Source organism: Trichomonas vaginalis, chromosome I (genome assembly GCF_026262505.1).
Source record: "Trichomonas vaginalis G3 chromosome I, whole genome shotgun sequence".
NCBI lineage: Eukaryota > Parabasalia > Trichomonadida > Trichomonadidae > Trichomonas > Trichomonas vaginalis.
Genome location: NC_067203.1, coordinates 16,418,919 through 16,436,982, shown reverse-complemented (window position 1 = coordinate 16,436,982; position 18,064 = coordinate 16,418,919). Strand labels below are relative to the sequence as shown.

Sequence of the window (18,064 nt, the reverse complement as noted above, 5' to 3'; positions counted from 1 at the left end):
TCTTCGTAAATTAAAGGTTGAAATGAGCCAAAAAGAAAATTTAAAACTATACCAGCGATGAAATAAATAGAAGCCCAAGCAGGGTCAAAAAATAATAGTGTCTGACCAGTTGAAAAAGCGCCTGATAAGAATATATCAGATATGATAAATGATAGTATTAGTCTTATGTTACATATTTTAAGTGATTTAAAGATATCTGATAGTTCCTTTGATGGAATGAAACCGACCTCTTATTCAGGCCAAGAGATTCCAAATTTTGAATACAGCTTCTGTGCATTCTTGAGAGTAATTCTTGTATGAGCATGCAAGAAAAATTTTCAGCCAGATTTGTGTTTATTGAATTTATAATAACCCTATTCCAGAATAATATTTTTGTCTAATTTCAAGCATCTTTCTTTTTTTTTCCTAGGGTAACTGATCGCTTCTTATCTGGTTCGTACGCCAGATGTAAAAGTAATAATTGAAAGATCCTGATTAATCAGCAATATTGATTGCATACTTAATTTTTCTTCCGCATTAATTAATTTAACGTAAACCATATTAAATTAATATATAGTAAATTAACATATGTATCATATCAAGATTGGAACCAAATTAAATATTTAATATATCAGCGATTTTTTACTTTGTAGAAGTATTGATATGTTTATTAAAACCATGTGCAATTCATTAAGATGAAGAGATCAAATCTATTAATCAGGGAAAAATATTTTTTGACTTTTTTTATTTTTCTTATAAGCATTTGCATAAATAGTAGCATGCAAGATTAATATTTTCCGGCAGGAAGAAACAAAAAGAAAGAAAAAATACGTCTAAGTGGTCGCCGTTGGGATCAAGGAAATGGCATTTAAGCAACTTGCTAGATAGTACAACGTATAAAAATCATAAATTAAAGGATATTTTAAAGTCTTTACATTAAATTTTGGAGAAAGGGATAATTTGTTGTATTTAAATTAATAAGCAGCAACCATCAGTAGTTTGTTTCTTCGGTGGTTCGGGAGCTGGAGCTGGCTTATTCTCAGCCATAATCTCTTTAACAAGAGTTAAGAATGTTTCGTGGATATTGGTATTTGTAAGAGCTGATGTTTCATAGAATTTGCATTTAAGCTTAGCTGCGAGTTCTTCGCCCTCCGCTCTGCTAATTATACGTCTTTCTTCAAGATCGCACTTGTTTCCGCAAATAACGCATGGAATATTTGAAGTGCTCTTCGTACGAACGAGTTCGCGATGAAGTGATTCAATTTCTTCGAAAGAAGCTCTATCATCAATAGCATAGACAAGGATAAAACCTTTACCTTGGCGCATATAAGAAGTACGCATTGCTGCAAAGTCATCCTGACCTGCTGTATCGGTGATATCAAGTTGAACGCTTTCTCCGTCAACGTTTAAAGGACGTTTGTAAGCGTCTTCGATTGTAGGATCATAATCTGTGATAAACTGTCCTTGGACAAATTGGATTGTAAGAGCTGATTTGCCTACAGCACCAGCACCGAAAACTACAATTTTGTACTCAGCCATTTAAAATTCTGCTTGCAGAAAAAAAAATTTAAGATTTTTCTCTACCAAAAAGCTCTTGTAAAGTACTCAAAAAGTGAATACCGAAAACAAAAAGTTCTTTGATTTTCATATGTTGTATATGATAATATATACAATATGTATGAATATTTAATTTTTCAAATTATAGACTTTTTTCAAGGGTTAAATTTTTATCCTATTAGTGATGAATTAATTATTGAAGATATTATTGACTTTTTCAAAACTCAAATTTGACAAATTTCTATGTAGAGTGTTCAAAATACTGAAATCTTGTCAAATTCTCTATCACAAAGGTATCTCATATCACGTTTAATATTTTAAAGCACAATTTTCCTAATTTTATATCACAGTGGATGAAAAAAAAGATAGTCGGGGAAAAAATATTGATGCAAGATTTTTTATTTATTTCATTTGTATATTTATTCTTTTTAGAGATGTACTAAAAGGACGATTTTTGAAATAGTGTGGTTGTCAAAAATATTGTAAAATTGAAAAACTGTGAAATTGTCTACTATGTAATGCACTGTTCTTCGCTCGAATTATCTGCCAGTGACGCTACAGAAGATAACTTTTAGTGAGTTATATGGCAATTTAAAATATAATTGTAAGCTGCAATCCAACAAAATGATGTTCAATAAAATTCTAACATTACAATAAATTTTTATTCATACTTTGGTCTATTTTCATAAGCGTGTCGTTCAAGCTGAGCACCAAAATGTTGAAGCTCCGGATCCTGCCCTATTAAATTCCAATCTCCGTTGTATTTCTGACTTAAACGATTGCATATTTCTTTAAGTTGTTCAAAATTATTTCCTTGACCAAGATAATCAACAAATTTTTTGGTTATATCTTTTTCAATATCTTGGCCTTGATTAATTGCTTCCTTTAGTGGATCAAATCCTGGCATTAAAGATGATGCTCTTATGTTTGCAGCTTTGATTACCTCTTTATCACTAGTAGTATGTAATAAACAGAATAATAATCTAACATGAGCCTTTCTGAAGTAAGGGTTAATTTGTATACATTTTTCTAAATCCTCTACTGCTTCATGAAATCTTTGTATTTTGATTAAAGCTGCACCTCTATTTGAATATAGAAGATGATTTCCTGGATTTAGTTCTATTGCTTGTGTATATAGGTCATATGCTGACTGATACTTGCCTTCATTAAACTTTTCGTTTCCTTGCAATTTAAGTGCTTCGCTATCCATTTTAAAATGTGATGAAAAAAAAAGTAGTCGTAAATTTGCAAAATAAATAAAATTTAAGGGTGCACTGTAAGCGGTTTGACACCCATTTCTAAATTTCCATTATTTCAAGAAACATATCCGTAATTTTTATTCCTAAGATTAGTAATAATGTACTGATGCATAATAATAAAAGAAAGTTGAAAAATGTTAAATAGGTAAGGAGTTATTTATGAAATAAGTATAGCCTTAAATGTCCAATTGATCGGAATTGAGTACCAAATGATCGAAATTGAGGGTCTGTCAAACCGACTACAGTGCACCCTTAAACTACGAGATAAAAGGCGTAAGTTCACTTTTAAATTGAGAGTAGGTATTCAAAATATTCAAATTTACGACTACTTTTTTTTGGATTTAATATCCTTTTTTCGCAGCGAATTCACTATATCCCCTAGTCCATCTGGTAAATATTGCAATCTATTATTATGTTTATGGTATTGTTGAACATGACATACGGTTTTCTTAAATAATGATTGTGTATCTGAATTCGTTCAGATTCGGTGCGTTAATGAAAAATAGAATTAATTTGATATTATAAAGCTCCATCTGCGCAAGTTCTCAATTTTGAGATAAGTTCTCAAATGAAGAGGTAGATTAAGTACTTCTGATTCGTCGTCTAAAAAGATTCATTGGGATAGCTTAGTGTAATTTGACCCCATTTGGACTAATGTATATAATTTGCATACTTTCATTGAATAAAAGCAAGTAAATTTCCATGAAAAAAGGAAAAATTTGAGACCGCAAAAAAATTTTTAACTGGAATCTTTAGGCATATAATCTTCTTATCGCCAAAGTTAACAAATAAACCAATGGCAAAAAGTATGATATAATAACTATGTTTTAATATGCTTATGTATAGTTGCTACATGATCATCAATGAAACCATGAATATGAATCAACTATAATATTATAGTTTATAAGATTAAGTATTTTAGCTAGCTATTTTTGTTTTTAAATATATGATTCAAGTATATGAATAGATGTCATTTGCCATTCTCTTTGAAAAAGGAAAAAAAAAATACAAAATTAAAATGAAATTGGTTCTTAAAGCAAATTAGAGAAATTTCTGTTGATCTATATAATAAATTAGCTTATCAAAGATTAATACACAGCAGAATCATCATTGTCGAAATTATGACAATGTCACATAAGCAAATTGTAGATTAACATACTCATTTTAATAAAATGAATGGAAACATGATATTTCGTGGGCCTATTTCAGAGTTTGAAATGTGTAATGATAACGTTTTCCGCTTTTTGAAAGGATCTGAAGACATTTCTACATGGCAAGTCATGAAAATGATCTTGTATATATTATGTATTCGTGTATCAAATGTTATTATAGAGCAATTACTCATTTTTGATCATTTTTGGAAATAATGACACTTTAATATTCTCTTATTTCGAGAAATTTCTGAGTGAAATATAATAGGAACACAATGTTAATACATTTTATTGGATAAAAATAGTTCTTCAAATTGACATATTTTAAGACGATTATTTTCTGAGGAAAAAAACATTGATGTCTCAAAGGCCTATGAACTCACCAGGAGCACCTGGTTTCACACCACCAAGAACAAATATTCCACCACCTATCAAACCTATTGTATCTCCACCAGGAGTTTCTGCACCCAATATTCTACAAATTAACAGACCAAATTCACCAGGCACTGTTTCGACACCAGTTCATGTTGTTCCACCAAAAATAGCTCCAATTGTTTCAACTCCACCACCAGAGACACCAGTTCTGGCACAAGCTCCACCACCAGTATCTCAACCTGCACCTACACCAGTTACAGCTAGTCCACCACCTCAAGCAGTTCCACCAAAAGCAGAAGTACCTCCACCGGTTAGTAAAACAACTCCATCACGCTCTGCCAACTATAATGAACCAATTTCAGCAGACTCAAAGAAAGAAATTCCACCACAAGCAGAACTTAAATACAACCCACCACCAACACCAGAAGAGAACCCAGAAATTAGGTCTCTTCCGGCAGAAAATTTCACAAATACGCAAATGTCAGGTGATGTTCCTCACGATATTCTTGCGGAAATTGAAGTTCCACAAGTTTCAGCTCCACCTGAGGGCACACAAGGCACCAAAGTTATGAAATCAATCAACTCCATCATTGAACAAGCAAATGAAGGCGACTCTATTGTTATTCCTGAGGGCGTATACGAAGAATCACTTACAATTACAAAGAAAGTTCACCTCTTTGGTGAAGGAAACTGCAGAATTGTTTCTGACGGCGCAAAGGATACAATTTCAATCAAAGCAGAAGGTGCAACATTCACAAACATTGCATTCCTCCAGCATGAATCGCAAGCTTCTCGTGCTCTCAATGCTAACAGTGGCTCTGCCTACTTCAAGAACTGCAAATTCTCTGCCAAGTACATGTCAACAGCAAACTTAGTTGGCAATGCACAGATTACATTTGATCACTGCCAATTCGAAGGCCAGTCATCATCAGTCGTCAATCTTGGCGGAAATTCTGTTTCCCAATTCATCAGCTGCACAATAAAAGGTGCAGGAAACAACGGACTTATTGCCAAAGCTCATGCAGCTACAACACTCAAGGATACAAACTTCCAAGATATTCGTAAAGATGCCGTTCATCTTATTGACAACTGTTCTGCAGTTTTCAAGGGTGTTAAGATCAACAATGTTGGTTGCCATGGCATCCTTATCTCATCAGAGTCAAAGCACGTTTCGATTCTCGATTCAGAGATTTCTGATTGCCGTGAAACAGGAATTTCCGCATTCCTTGCTTCATCACTTTCACTCTACAGGAATACAATCAAGAAATGCAAGACATGCGTAGAAGTTTCTGATGGCGCTTCAATCTTGATGAAATCCAACCGTTTCATGGACACATACTCTGATGCAATGGTCATCTGCTTCTGCCATGCCAACGTTCTCTCACAGGAGGACACATTCACAGGCATCGGAAACGGCCTTTGCGCTATGGAAAGATCAAGAGTTACTGTCCAAGGCGGAAAATTCGAGAATCTTGAAGGCACAGGAGCCATCGTATTCGGAAACGAAGCATTCCTCTCCGTTTCATCCTCTAACTTCAGGAACATCAAGTACAGCGGCTTGCAGGCACACACAGGCGGCTCATTGACAGTCAGCAGCAGCACAATGACAAACTGCACAGACAGTGGTTTGTTCGTTGATGGTGACTGCAACGTCAGAGTCGAAGGCCTCCAAGTAACAAACGGCCAGAAAGTTGGTGTTCTTGTAAGGAATTCCGGCGCATTCCTTAAGGAACTCGATCTCAAGTCCAACTACCAGTGTGGTTTGTTGTTGAATAACGCAAGAAAGGTTGATTGCCAGCAGTCATCATTCTCACAGAATAGAGCTAGTGGCATCATCATCAAGAATTCTGAGAAGATCACATTCAACAACATCAATTCCTTCGAAAACAACTATCACGGCATTGAATTCCACAACTCATTTGTTTCAGTAAGAGGTGGAGAGATCAAATCAAACAAAGTTTGCGGCTTAGTCATCACTGAGAAATCTGATGTTTCCGCAAATGATCTCACAATCTCTAACTCCGAATACGGTGTTCACATTACAGAAGCAACAGGAGATGTACGTGGAACATCAATTTCCGACTGCAAAGTTGGTGTTTACTCAACAAAGGCAATCGCATCTGTTGCAACAACATCATTCAAGAAGTGCGAGATTGGCTTCTCCGTCACAGGAAAGGACTGCAAGTCTGGAGCAAAGAACTGCCAGTTCGAAGAGAACACAATTCATCTCCAGTGCGAGAAAGATTCAACATTGTTCGTTAAGGAGTGCGAACTCAAGAACTCTAAGTCTGTTGCCATCAAATCTTCTGAAGGATCCAATTGCGAAATCACTGGTTCTCATTTCTCAAATGGTACTTGCGCTGTTTGGGCTGACACTAAATTACATGTTGTCAACAACACAATTGATGACTTCTCAGAGGTAGGCTTGTACATTTGCGGAGGAACTGGTGACATCATGAGCAACAAGATCACAAATAATGGCGGTGTTGGTATCGATGTAGTTAGCGGTGAACATAAGATTACAAAGAATGAAATTGTTGGACATAAGTATTATGGTATCCACATTGATTTGGATGCTTCCCCTGCAGTTTCTAATAATACATTCTCTGATAACGAATTAGGAAATGTTAGCCGTGAATGATAATTTTTTATACTATCCTCGGCATTTATTTTTAGTAAAATACCGGTATAGAAAATCTCAATTTTATTTAAAAATGAACAATAAGCATCATTTCATAATCTATTTCTATTTATATTACAACAAATATATTGAAATGTGAGAAAGAGTACTATTCCAGAATTAGCTCTAGTCCATTGAAATGTTATTATAGTGCATATTTCATTTTAGACATATAAATGCATTGTATTTTTGCTTTTAAAGTTTTACAATTTTTTTTCTCGTCCTTACTTAGATCGTATTTCTTCATACATAATTTACTTATTGATTATGTGGAAGTAGATGAAGAGCCAATATAAAATATATACTCAAGAAGCTATAATTCACACCTGATATATTCTTTAACGATGTATTCTTCTTCTACAAAGTAATATTCTCAGTTATTATAATGAATGTAATAACATTGATAAAATTTTTATTATGGAAAGTTTAAAAAATTCGTGCATGTGTCCGGTTTCATAAAATTGCGTTCCACTTGCAGTGACGGTTTGCATAAATCTACAAATAGCACATGATTAAAAAATATAAAATAAATAATAAAAAAAACACAAACTATTTTACTAAATTATTTCTTATAAGTCAACATAACCTTAGGCGAGTCTTCTATAGCAGTGGTAGGCACGTATATAGTAGGATCTCTAAGGATCAAGTACTTCAAATTCGTGCAACCTTTGAAACAATATTCAGAAGCAGCATCAAAACTGCAGTCAGAAATATCAGCACTTTCCAACTTCGTCATTCCTGCGAAAGCGAAGTCCATGAGGAATTTCACAGACGAAGTTATCTTCAGTGTCTTTATCATTGTGTTCTGGAAAACAAAAGATCCAATGGAAACAATTTTTGATGACAAAATCACTGAATACAAATTCGTGCAGTTTGCAAACGAGAAATCGTGGATCTTTGCAATCCTCGTGTGCTCGAAATTGATTGTGTCCATGTGGATGCAGCCAGAAAAGCATCCTTCGCTGAAAATGTCCACATTCGTGAATGATTCAAGCGAAGTAAGGTGTGTTTGAGCGAAACACCTCGATCCGACCTTCGTAGTCATGCTGCTCATAACTAATGTCATAAGTTTTGAACATTTTTCGAAGGTAGAATTCTCCAATCTCTTCAATTTCATGTTTGAGAGGTCAATTGTGGAGAGTTTCGTGCAGTTGTAGAACGCGTGGTGTCCGATGCTCTCTATCAGTTGAGAAAACCTGATTGATGCCAAATTATGGCAATTCAAAAAAAGATATTCAGGAATTTGAGTGATTGAAGTGTTTTCGAAGGAGAACTCCTGTATATTTGTGCCAAACAAACAAGAAACACCAAGTTTGGTGAGTTTTCGTGGCAGTTTTAATGAAATTAAGGAAGAACAGTTGCAAAACACTTCAATTCCAAGAGAATCGATGTCCATCCAGCTGATATCGATTTCCTTGACCGATCTGCAGTTAACGAAACATCTGTTGCCAATATCTTTGACAGATTTCGGAATTGAAAATTTCGAAAGTTTGAAACAGCCGCTGAACAGTGATTCTGGGAGATACTCGGTCTGTGTGTCGATGAGATTGATACTGACAAGGTTCGTGGCGTTAACGAAGCAATCTTTTTCAAATTTCTTGAATTTCTTCGGCAAAACAACTTTTTTCAGAGAAATTGTGGAGTTGAAGCACTTGTAAGGCAGGAAATTGACCTTTGTTCGTGATAGATCAGCTTCTTTCAGCGAAATACAGCCACTAAATGCAGATTCTTCGATATCTTTCAGAGAATTCACGAAATTGAAGGTTTCTAACGCTGGAGACATGAAGAATCCACATTTCTTGATGCTGAGAAGAGTCGGTGGAGGGTTGAATGACTTCAAACCTGAAAAAGCAAAACAATATTCTGGAATATTTTCAACTGTTGTAGAATCAAGGGAAATGTTGGTCAAATTGACACAACAATAGAATGAATACATGGAAAGACTGTTCAAACTGCTTGGAATGTTGATCGATTTCAAATAAATGCAGTTATAGAATGATTTCACGCCAATTTTGAATATAAACGTTGGCAAAATAACTGTTGTTAATTCGGTTGAGTCTCTGAAGAGTTCTGGAGCAATATAATTCACTTTTGTGTTGGATAAATTAATTATATCCAAAGATTGGCAGTTTTCGAACGCCGATTGTTGTATTTCTGTTAATGTTGGAGGGAATACAACTGTTTGCAGTTCTCTACTGTGACAGAAAGCCCTTGTTTCTATCTTTAATAACTTATCTGGCAAAACCAAGGTCTTTAGTCGGCCACACTGCATGAAACTCTCCTTTTTGATCACTGTTATGTTCAGTTTACTCATATTCAGAACAGGAAAGCCGCAATTTATGAAGGCTCTGTGATCAATTTTTTGAATTTGAGCAGGAAGAGTGAATTCTTTGAGTACCCTCATATTATTGAAAGCGTTGTCTTCGATTTCGGTGCAAGAATCTGGCAAATAGAGGAATTTCGTTTTAATACAGTGCCTGAACGCGCTTTGAGGGATAACTGTGAGTTTAGTCTTGCTCAGATCGAACTTCCTGATGAGTTGGCATGAGTGGAAACAGTAAGGAGAAATAGTTTTCAGATTTTCGTAAAAATCAAACCTCAAAATTTTGTCGCAGGACTGAAAAGCGGCCTTTCCTATGACCTCTAGCTTGGTAGGAAGCGAAACATATCTCAATTCTCTGCATTTTGAGAAAGAATGTTCATAAATTTCTCTGATTTCTGTTTCTTTGAGGGAAATTGACATTAATTCGCACTCAGAGAACGCGTAGGCGCCGATCTTCTCTATAGATTTCGGTAGAATTACTAAAGAAAATTCGGAATTTGCAAAAGCATGAGGAAGTATTTGAGTTACGCGCATTTTGTTGATATATTCTGGTATATGGACTGTCAACCCTGTTGTCTGACCACAATAAGCATTTCCATAAATGATTTGTTTTCCATTTTTAGACAAAACTCTTCCAATTCCGATTTCTTTGTTATTCAGCTTCGTATAATAGAATGGGACTCCATAATTAGGCACAAACATCTCATTTTCTTTGTTTTCAGCCTTTATTTCATTTGGTATTTTATTTGTTAAGTTCAAAACAGTTGTATTTGTAACCTTTGTGTTCTTGAATGCAGTAGGATGTATCCTAGTGATGGTATTAGGTATCAAAACTGTTTTTAATTTGAGACAATTTTCAAAAACATTTTCTGGGATGGAATCAACGGTGTATTGAGTCATATCTAATGTTGTAAGCTGTTTGCACGATGAAAATGAATATGGTGCTATGGCTGATGTAAACCATTGAATTGTTAGAAAAGTGACACTTGTATTGAAAAATGCGAAATCCAAAATTGCATGGACATTCTGAGGGAGAATTAGGTCTGTTAAGTTTGTACAGTTGGCAAATGAGTAGCTTGATATGAGTGTGATTGTTGATGCTGCGAAATCAACTTTGTATAACGCATTATTGTTGCAAAATGAAAATGAATCAATGTAATACAAAGGTTCGTAAGTAATGAACTCTTGTATCGATGTATTGCAGAAAGAGCGTTTGCCAATTGTAATTGCAGAACAATTGAAATTGAAAAACGTCAAATTTACGCAATTTTCGAAACAAAAGTCTCCAACTCCAGAAATCCAATGACTCACATGTATTTCATAGAGAGAAGAACAGTTTCTACATAGTCTTTCTGGCAATTCGTCCAATCTGACGTGAGATATATTAATAATTTCGAGTTCTGTGCATCCTTCGAAACATCCGACTCCGATACCCTTTATACGTCTATCAAAGGTTACGTTCTTGATAAGAGTACCGCTAAATGTGAATTCCGGAAGTGAATATTCCAAATTTTCCGGCAAAATGATCTCGCTGAGGTTCGTGCATTGGTATAATAGGTGGCTGCCTATTTGTGTCTTCAGATTCGATATGTTTACCGATGATAAATGTCGATTAAACGCTAAACTGAAGTTTCCGAGTTTTTCGCAATTGATAGGAAGGGTAAAATTGGTAAAAGCAGTGTTGTAAAGACATTCATCGCTCAAATAAAAGGTCTGGAGTGGCCAAACAACCTTCTTCAGCGAGATACAGTCTTTAAACAGTCCTTTTGGAATAGTTGTGAATGGAGAGTCACTTAGATCGACTTCTTGTAGCTTGGAGCACCCTTTCAATAAATAATTTCCTATGGAATAAATGGAATTTGGGAAAATTAATTTCGTAATCGCGGTTCCGCTTAAAGATCCAGCTCCAAGCTTGAGAGCACCTTGTGTGAATACTATTTTTGATAGGCTTGAGCAGCCTCCGAAGGCGTAATCTGGAATTTCGTCGAACATAATATTTGATAATTGCAAAATCTTGAGTTTCTTGCAATTTTGGAACGATCCAGTCGATATATAAGAAATAGTAGTAGGCAAAGTTAATGACTGAATGGCAATTCCTGAGAAAGCTCTCTCTCCAATGATTAATTGATAATCTGGGAAAGAAATTTCGCCCAAAGACGAGCAATTCTCAAAGGACATTGCAGGAACAGCATCGACAACAATGTTTGAAAGGTCTGCTTCCTTTAATCGCTTACAATTTGAAAAAGTTCCGTTTCCAAGCGAAACAATGTCATCTCCGATAGTTACACGTTCAAATCCAGTATTAGAGAATGTGAAATGACCAAGTTTGACCTTCTCTTGTGAGTATGTAACTGATTTCAGATTAATACAGTTAGAAAACGTGAAATTTCCTATTTTGGAGACTTTCGTTGAGCTGAGATCGATTTCTGTGAGGTTTGTGCAATTGAAAAATGATTTGGAACCAATATTTGTCAGAGAATTTGGAAAAATTATTTCCAAAATTTTTGTATTTGCAAAGGCATTATCTGAAATTGTAGTGATTTTCGTATTGAATTTAATTGTCTCTAGGTTGTAGCAGCCAAAAGCAAAGGAATTCGGAATTTCCGTGATTATTGATTCAGAAAGGTCAATTGTTTTCAGGTTTTGGCAGTTCTTTAGTGTATTCTTACCGATAGAGACGGCATGGCTTGAAAGCGAAAATGATTTGAGGCCTGTAGAAGAAAAAGAATCATCTGTTAAGACTTTTATTGTATTTGGAAGGATTACTTCGGTTAATTTCAAGCAGTATTGGAATATGAATTGATCTAGATGGGTAATCTTCAATTGCGACATATCAACTTTTTGTAAATTTTGGCAACCAGAAAAAGCGAAATTTTGAATGGTTACGATACTTTTAGGTAGTACAATCGATTCTATTCCTATTTGCGAAAACGCCGATGAATGAATCTTTGTAATTGATGGTGAAAATTTAATTTTCTTTAAATTTAAACACTTCTTAAAGGCTGATGAAGGTATTATCTGTATGTTTGTGTTGCTTAGATCGATTTCATTTATTCCAGTTTCTTCAAAAGCTGATTCTTCCAATTTATTTACCGAATTCGGAAGAAAAACTTCTTTCAAACCAGAAAATGCGAATGCAAAATTGCTTATATTCACGAGATCCTTCGGTAGTTTCACCGTTTGAAGATTCCTGCAATAGGAAAACGTATTTGAAGGTAATTCTTTGATATTCGTTCTTTCTATATCTACAATTTCTAATTCTGTGCAATTGTGAAAGGCGTGTTCACCGAATTTGCTTATTGGTATAGATAGATTCACTTTCTTAAGTTTGTTTGAAAAAGAAAATGCGTGATCTAGCACTCCTTCTATTCTGTAATTCCTATTTTGGATGACTACAACTGGATCTATGATGGTTAAGTCTGTCAAATCAGTTGCAGATGATTCATCAGAATTAGTTCGAGTGAAATAAAGAGATCCAGAGTCTTTATCCACTAAAAAGAAGGCCCGGAGTCCATCTACATTTAGAAATGTAGATGAAGAAGGGTCTTTTTCATCACCAGACTGAACAGCGGCGATGAGAAAAAGCAAAATCATATTTTTTGATTGAATTGTAAAGAAAAAAAAATTAAAATTGAATAATACCGATTATTTTTTAATCAAATTCAATAACTAAATTTATTGGTTGTAAAGTGAGTTAACCCAATCGGCGAATTCGTAGCCGTTTTCGCCTTGCTTGAGTTGGGATCGAAGGTATGCGGCATCTTCGGCGGAGAAGTACTGGTCGAGTTGAGCATCTGTAAGAACAGGCTGGTTCTGGGCAATAGCCTTGAATACTTCCATTGTTGTCTCTGTTGTTTCTGCCTTGGAGAAGTGGTCGAGCATGAATCTGACGTAGTCGTCGAATTCAAGAGCAGTGCCTTCACCCTTAGAGTTGTACTTCTTGCAGTATTCCTTAGCCTGGCCATCTGTGATATCTTTTAGATTTTGAAAAAAAAAAAAGAAGGTTATCTTGGAAGATTCATAGAAATTGTTATAAGTTTGATGCAGGATGATAAATCAATAATTTCAAGATTTGTGCATTCTTTAAAACTTTCTTCTTCGATTGTTTTAAAGTTAGAATAGCAATCATCTGCATTTTTTCGCATTTAGCTGATATTCTAAGATCGAGTTAAGGAATCATTAACTCCATTAAGTGTTTTTTCATCATTTATGTTACAAATTTGGATAATATATGTGAAAAGAAAGAGATTAGAAATGATAAGCATAATGAATTATTTTTCATTCTTTTAATGAAATATTAGCGACGGATGAATCGTTTAGAGAAAATAATTTGTTCATCAAAGTTTTGAGATCGGAGACACACTTTAATTCCTGAATCAATAATCATTTGAAAATATATTGTTGTTTTGTTCTCAATATGTTGCGGACATAGAATGGATATGCATTCATTGAATGCATTTCGTCCAATTGTTTCAACACAAAGAGGGAAGTTAATGTATTTAAGATTCAAACAGTTGTTAAATGAATATGATTCAATTAATGAAACAGTGTTTGATAAAATACTGATGTTGACAATGGTATTGCTGTTATTGAATGAATATTTGCGAATAACACTACAGTTGATAACTAATACACTATCTTTTGATTGACTTAAATGATAAATAAGATCAAGCTTTGTATCATTTATAGAGTAAAGAGTATTATCAATGCATTTATATTTATTTGATTTGAAATTACTGATGTTTTGAAGTGATTTGCATTCTGAAATTGAGTTGATTTCAAAAGTAGTTAAATTGTTTTGTTCTGAGAATGTGATTGATTCAAGATTGTTACAGTTAAGAAATGAATATTCTGAAATAGTTTCAACAGTTGATGGAATACTAATACTCTTTAATGAAATACAATTCTCAAATGATTTAAATCCAATGTATTTTGCATCTTCTCGAATTGTAACTTGTCTCAGATTAGTGCATTCAGAAAAACAATGATCTGAAATGTTCAAAATATTAATCGCTTTTTCTAAATTAATGCAATTCTCAAATGTTGATTTTCCTAAAGTAATTGAATTAGATGATGAAAATTCAATTGCTTTTAAGTTTGTACAGTTTCTAAATGCATAATCTTCAATAACAGAAGGTTGCGAATTTTGATCAAAATTTATTGAAGAAATTGTTGAGTTTTCGAATGAGTTTGATTTGATATTTTTTACTGTGTTAGGAATTGTAATATCACTAATGTTGTATCCCCAATATTCATAGATAATTGTTTGATTTGATTTCATAATCAAGGCATTTGTTGTAATAATAAGATCATGTTCATTCAGATAAGAAACACTTACTTTAATTATTCTTTGAATTGCATCAGAAGAAAATAAAGTTTTGTGAGTGAAAGACATTGCTGCTTTTTTATTGTTAGATGAAATGAATAAATTTCCATTAACAATCATTGATGAATTAGGGAAAGTAATGAGTTCAAGATTTTTGCAATTATAAAATATATCATTACCAATGAATTCTAAAGAACCTAAAAATGTGACATTTATTAAATTATTGCAATTATTAAAAGCATAATTTTCAATTCTTTTGACATTACTTGGAATTGTTATTGAAAAGAATTTTAATCCATTAAAGCATTTTTCTCCTAAAGTTGTGACAGAATCTGGAATTTCGAAGTTTTCTAAAGATTTATTTAAAACAAAATATAAAATGCTTTTATTTTTTGAAAATAAAGTATTATTTTCGATTGAAAAGTAAGGGTTTGATGATTTGATTGTTATATGTGTTATTTTGGAAGCACTAAATGCATCTACTTTGATTTCTTTGACATTTTGTGGAATTTCAAAAGAAGTAATTTCAGTTCCAGAAAAAATAAAATCTTCTAAAGAAGTTAAGTTAGAGCCCTCTTCAAAAATAATATTTGTTAGATTAGAACAGTCTTCAAATGCGCCATCATTTAATTTTTCAACAGATGAAGGAATTCGAACAGTTGTTACTAATGAATTAATTCGAAAAGCATAATTTTGTATTACTTTAAGTCCCTTCGGTAAAAGTATCTCAGTAACTTTGCTGCAACCACTAAATGCATCATTAAATATTGTTGTAAGTTTTGTGCAAGATGATAAATTAATAATTTCAAGATTTATGCAATCTTTAAAACTTTCCTTTCCGATTATTGTTAAGTTAGGGTTTTCTCCAAATGAAAAAGACTTTAATGAACTTAGCCTGGAAAAGCAATATTCTGTTAAAATTGTGACAGATGCTGGAATTTCGAATGTTTCAATTGATTTGTTACACGAAAAATATAAAATGCTTTTGTTTTTTGAAAAAAGAATACTATCTTCTATTGTAAAATAATTATTCGATAGATTAACTGTAATATTTGTTAATTTTGATTCATCAAATGCTTTTAAATCGATTTGGTTGACATTTTGTGGAATTTCAAAAGAAGTAATGTTAGTTCCAGAAAAAACTGAATTTTCTAAAGAAGTTAAGTTAGAACCTTCTTGAAAAATAACACTTTCTAGTTTGGAACAGCTTGAAAATGCATTAGATCCTATTGTTTCAACAGTTGAAGGAATTGTAATACTTATTATAGAATTACTGGAAAAAGCAGAATTTTGTATTTCTTTAAGTCCTTCTGGCAAAAGTACCTCAGTAACATTACTGCAATCACTAAATGCATTAAAAGAAATTGTTGTAAGTTTTGTGCAAGATGATAAATTAACAATTTTAAGATTTATGCAATCTTTAAAACTATTCTGTCCGATTGTTGTTAAGTTAGGATTTTCTCCAAATGAAAAAGAATTTAGTGTTTTTAGGTTTTTAAAACAATTATTTGATATGATTTCACATGTGGCTGATATTCTAAGGTCGGGTGATGAATCTGTGACTTTATTAAGTGTTTTTAAGTCACTTGAATAGCAACTTGAGTTAATATCTTTGTAACTAAGAAGTATGGCGATGATGAGCACTATCATTTATTGATATAGAAGTTCGATGTGAAGTTTATTTCTGAGAGGAAGTTGTCTAATCGAGATATCAAATATCTCTGATTTTGAATAGTTTACAATCAAAAGAAAATTAAAATCAACTGAATTCAAAAATCAAATGTATATATTTTAAGGTGTAAAAATGAGACTGTGACCAGTAATAATGGATCTTAAAATTTTACCGATAAAATAAATTGATAACTTTACATTTTATTTATTGGAAATAAAGGTTGCTGAAATTTAGTGATACAAAAATTAATATATCAGAATAAAAATTAATATGTCACTTTTATATAAATCTAGAGTTTGACAGCGTTATAAGTTTATTAGGATCATTTATGCAAATGCCAAATTCGATTTTGATATGACGTCTCTGGAAAATAAAGCAACGATAGTATAATTGAACGTTACTTTATTTTCCAGAGGTTGTATATTGTTTTGTTGGCAAATTAATTCTAAAATTACACAAAAAGTATTGTATTCGTGTTTTGTCCTAAAATTCCATGGTTTGTTTTGTAAATTTTTCAACAATTTTTAAAAGTTCACCTTTCGGAAATGTTATATTATATTCTTTACTATAGAAGTTGAATGCGAGTTTATTTATAAGCTTATGTACTGCACACACAGTCAAAAGCACTCGAACAACATTACATTTCCAAAAGGTTCAATGATCACAACAATCAACGATTGTGCATTCATTGAGTGTATAAAACAGCATTTTTAATAGCTTTTATACTTCCATCAAAATTAGAAATAGTTCCAAGAAATGGGAAAAAAATTTCAGATTTTAAAATTGAAGAATACTAAATTTGATTACCCAGATTTGCCTTACTTTTACCACCTCTCTAAAGGTGGGGGCCCCGCCTATCGTTGGGAGTAGCTATTAAATAGAACCACCAAGGGTATTTTTCGAACTGCTGGGGTGGTGTAGTGGAAACATTTGACAAGATGATTCATTATGCCAAGGTTTGATTCCCATTTAGCCAATTTTTTTCTTTTTTGGATCATGAATTTTTTTTTGGGTCACTATAAGATTTGTTTCATGTTCTAAATCTGCTGCATATGTAATCTATTTTTATTTACCTATTTTTTAAAATATATCTATTGGATTGCCAAATTTGAATATATTTAAAATCATAAAACTCCAAAAAAACTATAAATATATGTTTTATGCATAGTGCCGATACTCAAATATCAGATTACTTAGATCCATGAATAATATCCGAATTTTTTTTCTTAAAATTAAACTTCAAAACTTCTTGCAATCTTATTCTTAATCAATTGTAAATTTTTAAAACCATTTTTTAAAATAATTTTGCGTAAATTTTATTCTCATGTTGTTTTAATCGAAAATTGATACATTTTCAAAAAATAATATTGACTTATGAAATTCATTTTTAAGGTGAAATAGTATTGTTTTTATTAAAGTATATGAATAATATATAAAAAATAATGAATAATATAAGCAGATTTTTAGTTTACAAAACAAATATGAGCAATGCAATTTCAAACTTTTGCTGGCAATTTCGATATTGCTCAAGTTTGTAGTATTTGTGATACCTATAACATCGGCTTAATCAAAATTCGATTTTTCTTATGAGTTATTGAGAAAATTTGATTGCAATGAGAAGGATTTCGACGTTTTTGATAAACTAAGAGCTGAGCTTTAGGGGTTCAGTTCATTTATGGCTGTAGTTTGATGCGTAGATCTCTTTTTTATTGTAAATTCTTTCAGCATGGAGATCGAGAATG

General features: G+C 32.8%; 6 protein-coding genes across 6 annotated transcripts, besides 1 other annotated feature; 1 reads left to right on the top strand and 5 right to left on the bottom strand.

The window, feature by feature from the left end:
* Positions 1-613: 613 nt before the first annotated feature.
* TVAGG3_0996810 (GTPase protein) lies at positions 614-1,529 on the bottom strand (the record flags this gene model as incomplete). The annotated part of the gene is made up of 1 exon (XM_001580092.2): positions 949-1,518. The coding sequence occupies one exon, from the start codon at positions 1,516-1,518 to the stop codon at positions 949-951; it is 570 nt and encodes a 189-aa protein (XP_001580142.1).
* Positions 1,530-2,034: 505 nt separating this feature from the next.
* Positions 2,035-2,746, bottom strand: TVAGG3_0996800 (positive regulation of catalytic activity protein; the record flags this gene model as incomplete). The annotated part of the gene is made up of 1 exon (XM_001580091.1): positions 2,198-2,746. One exon carries the CDS (start codon positions 2,744-2,746, stop codon positions 2,198-2,200), a length of 549 nt encoding a protein of 182 aa, XP_001580141.1.
* Positions 2,747-2,803: 57 nt separating this feature from the next.
* Positions 2,804-3,046: a mobile genetic element.
* A 1,258-nt stretch (positions 3,047-4,304) lies between these two features.
* On the top strand, positions 4,305-7,058 carry TVAGG3_0996780 (F-box only protein family; the record flags this gene model as incomplete). The annotated part of the gene is made up of 1 exon (XM_001580090.2): positions 4,305-6,962. The coding sequence occupies one exon, from the start codon at positions 4,305-4,307 to the stop codon at positions 6,960-6,962; it is 2,658 nt and encodes an 885-aa protein (XP_001580140.1).
* A 505-nt stretch (positions 7,059-7,563) lies between these two features.
* Positions 7,564-12,918, bottom strand: TVAGG3_0996770 (antigen BSP-related family; the record flags this gene model as incomplete). The annotated part of the gene is made up of 1 exon (XM_001580089.1): positions 7,564-12,918. The coding sequence occupies one exon, from the start codon at positions 12,916-12,918 to the stop codon at positions 7,564-7,566; it is 5,355 nt and encodes a 1,784-aa protein (XP_001580139.1).
* Positions 12,919-12,970: 52 nt separating this feature from the next.
* Positions 12,971-13,325, bottom strand: TVAGG3_0996760 (alpha-actinin; the record flags this gene model as incomplete). The annotated part of the gene is made up of 1 exon (XM_001580088.1): positions 13,000-13,206. One exon carries the CDS (start codon positions 13,204-13,206, stop codon positions 13,000-13,002), a length of 207 nt encoding a protein of 68 aa, XP_001580138.1.
* A 296-nt stretch (positions 13,326-13,621) lies between these two features.
* Positions 13,622-16,358, bottom strand: TVAGG3_0996750 (antigen BSP-related family; the record flags this gene model as incomplete). The annotated part of the gene is made up of 1 exon (XM_001580087.1): positions 13,622-16,300. The coding sequence occupies one exon, from the start codon at positions 16,298-16,300 to the stop codon at positions 13,622-13,624; it is 2,679 nt and encodes an 892-aa protein (XP_001580137.1).
* Between the last annotated feature and the right edge of the window lie 1,706 nt (positions 16,359-18,064).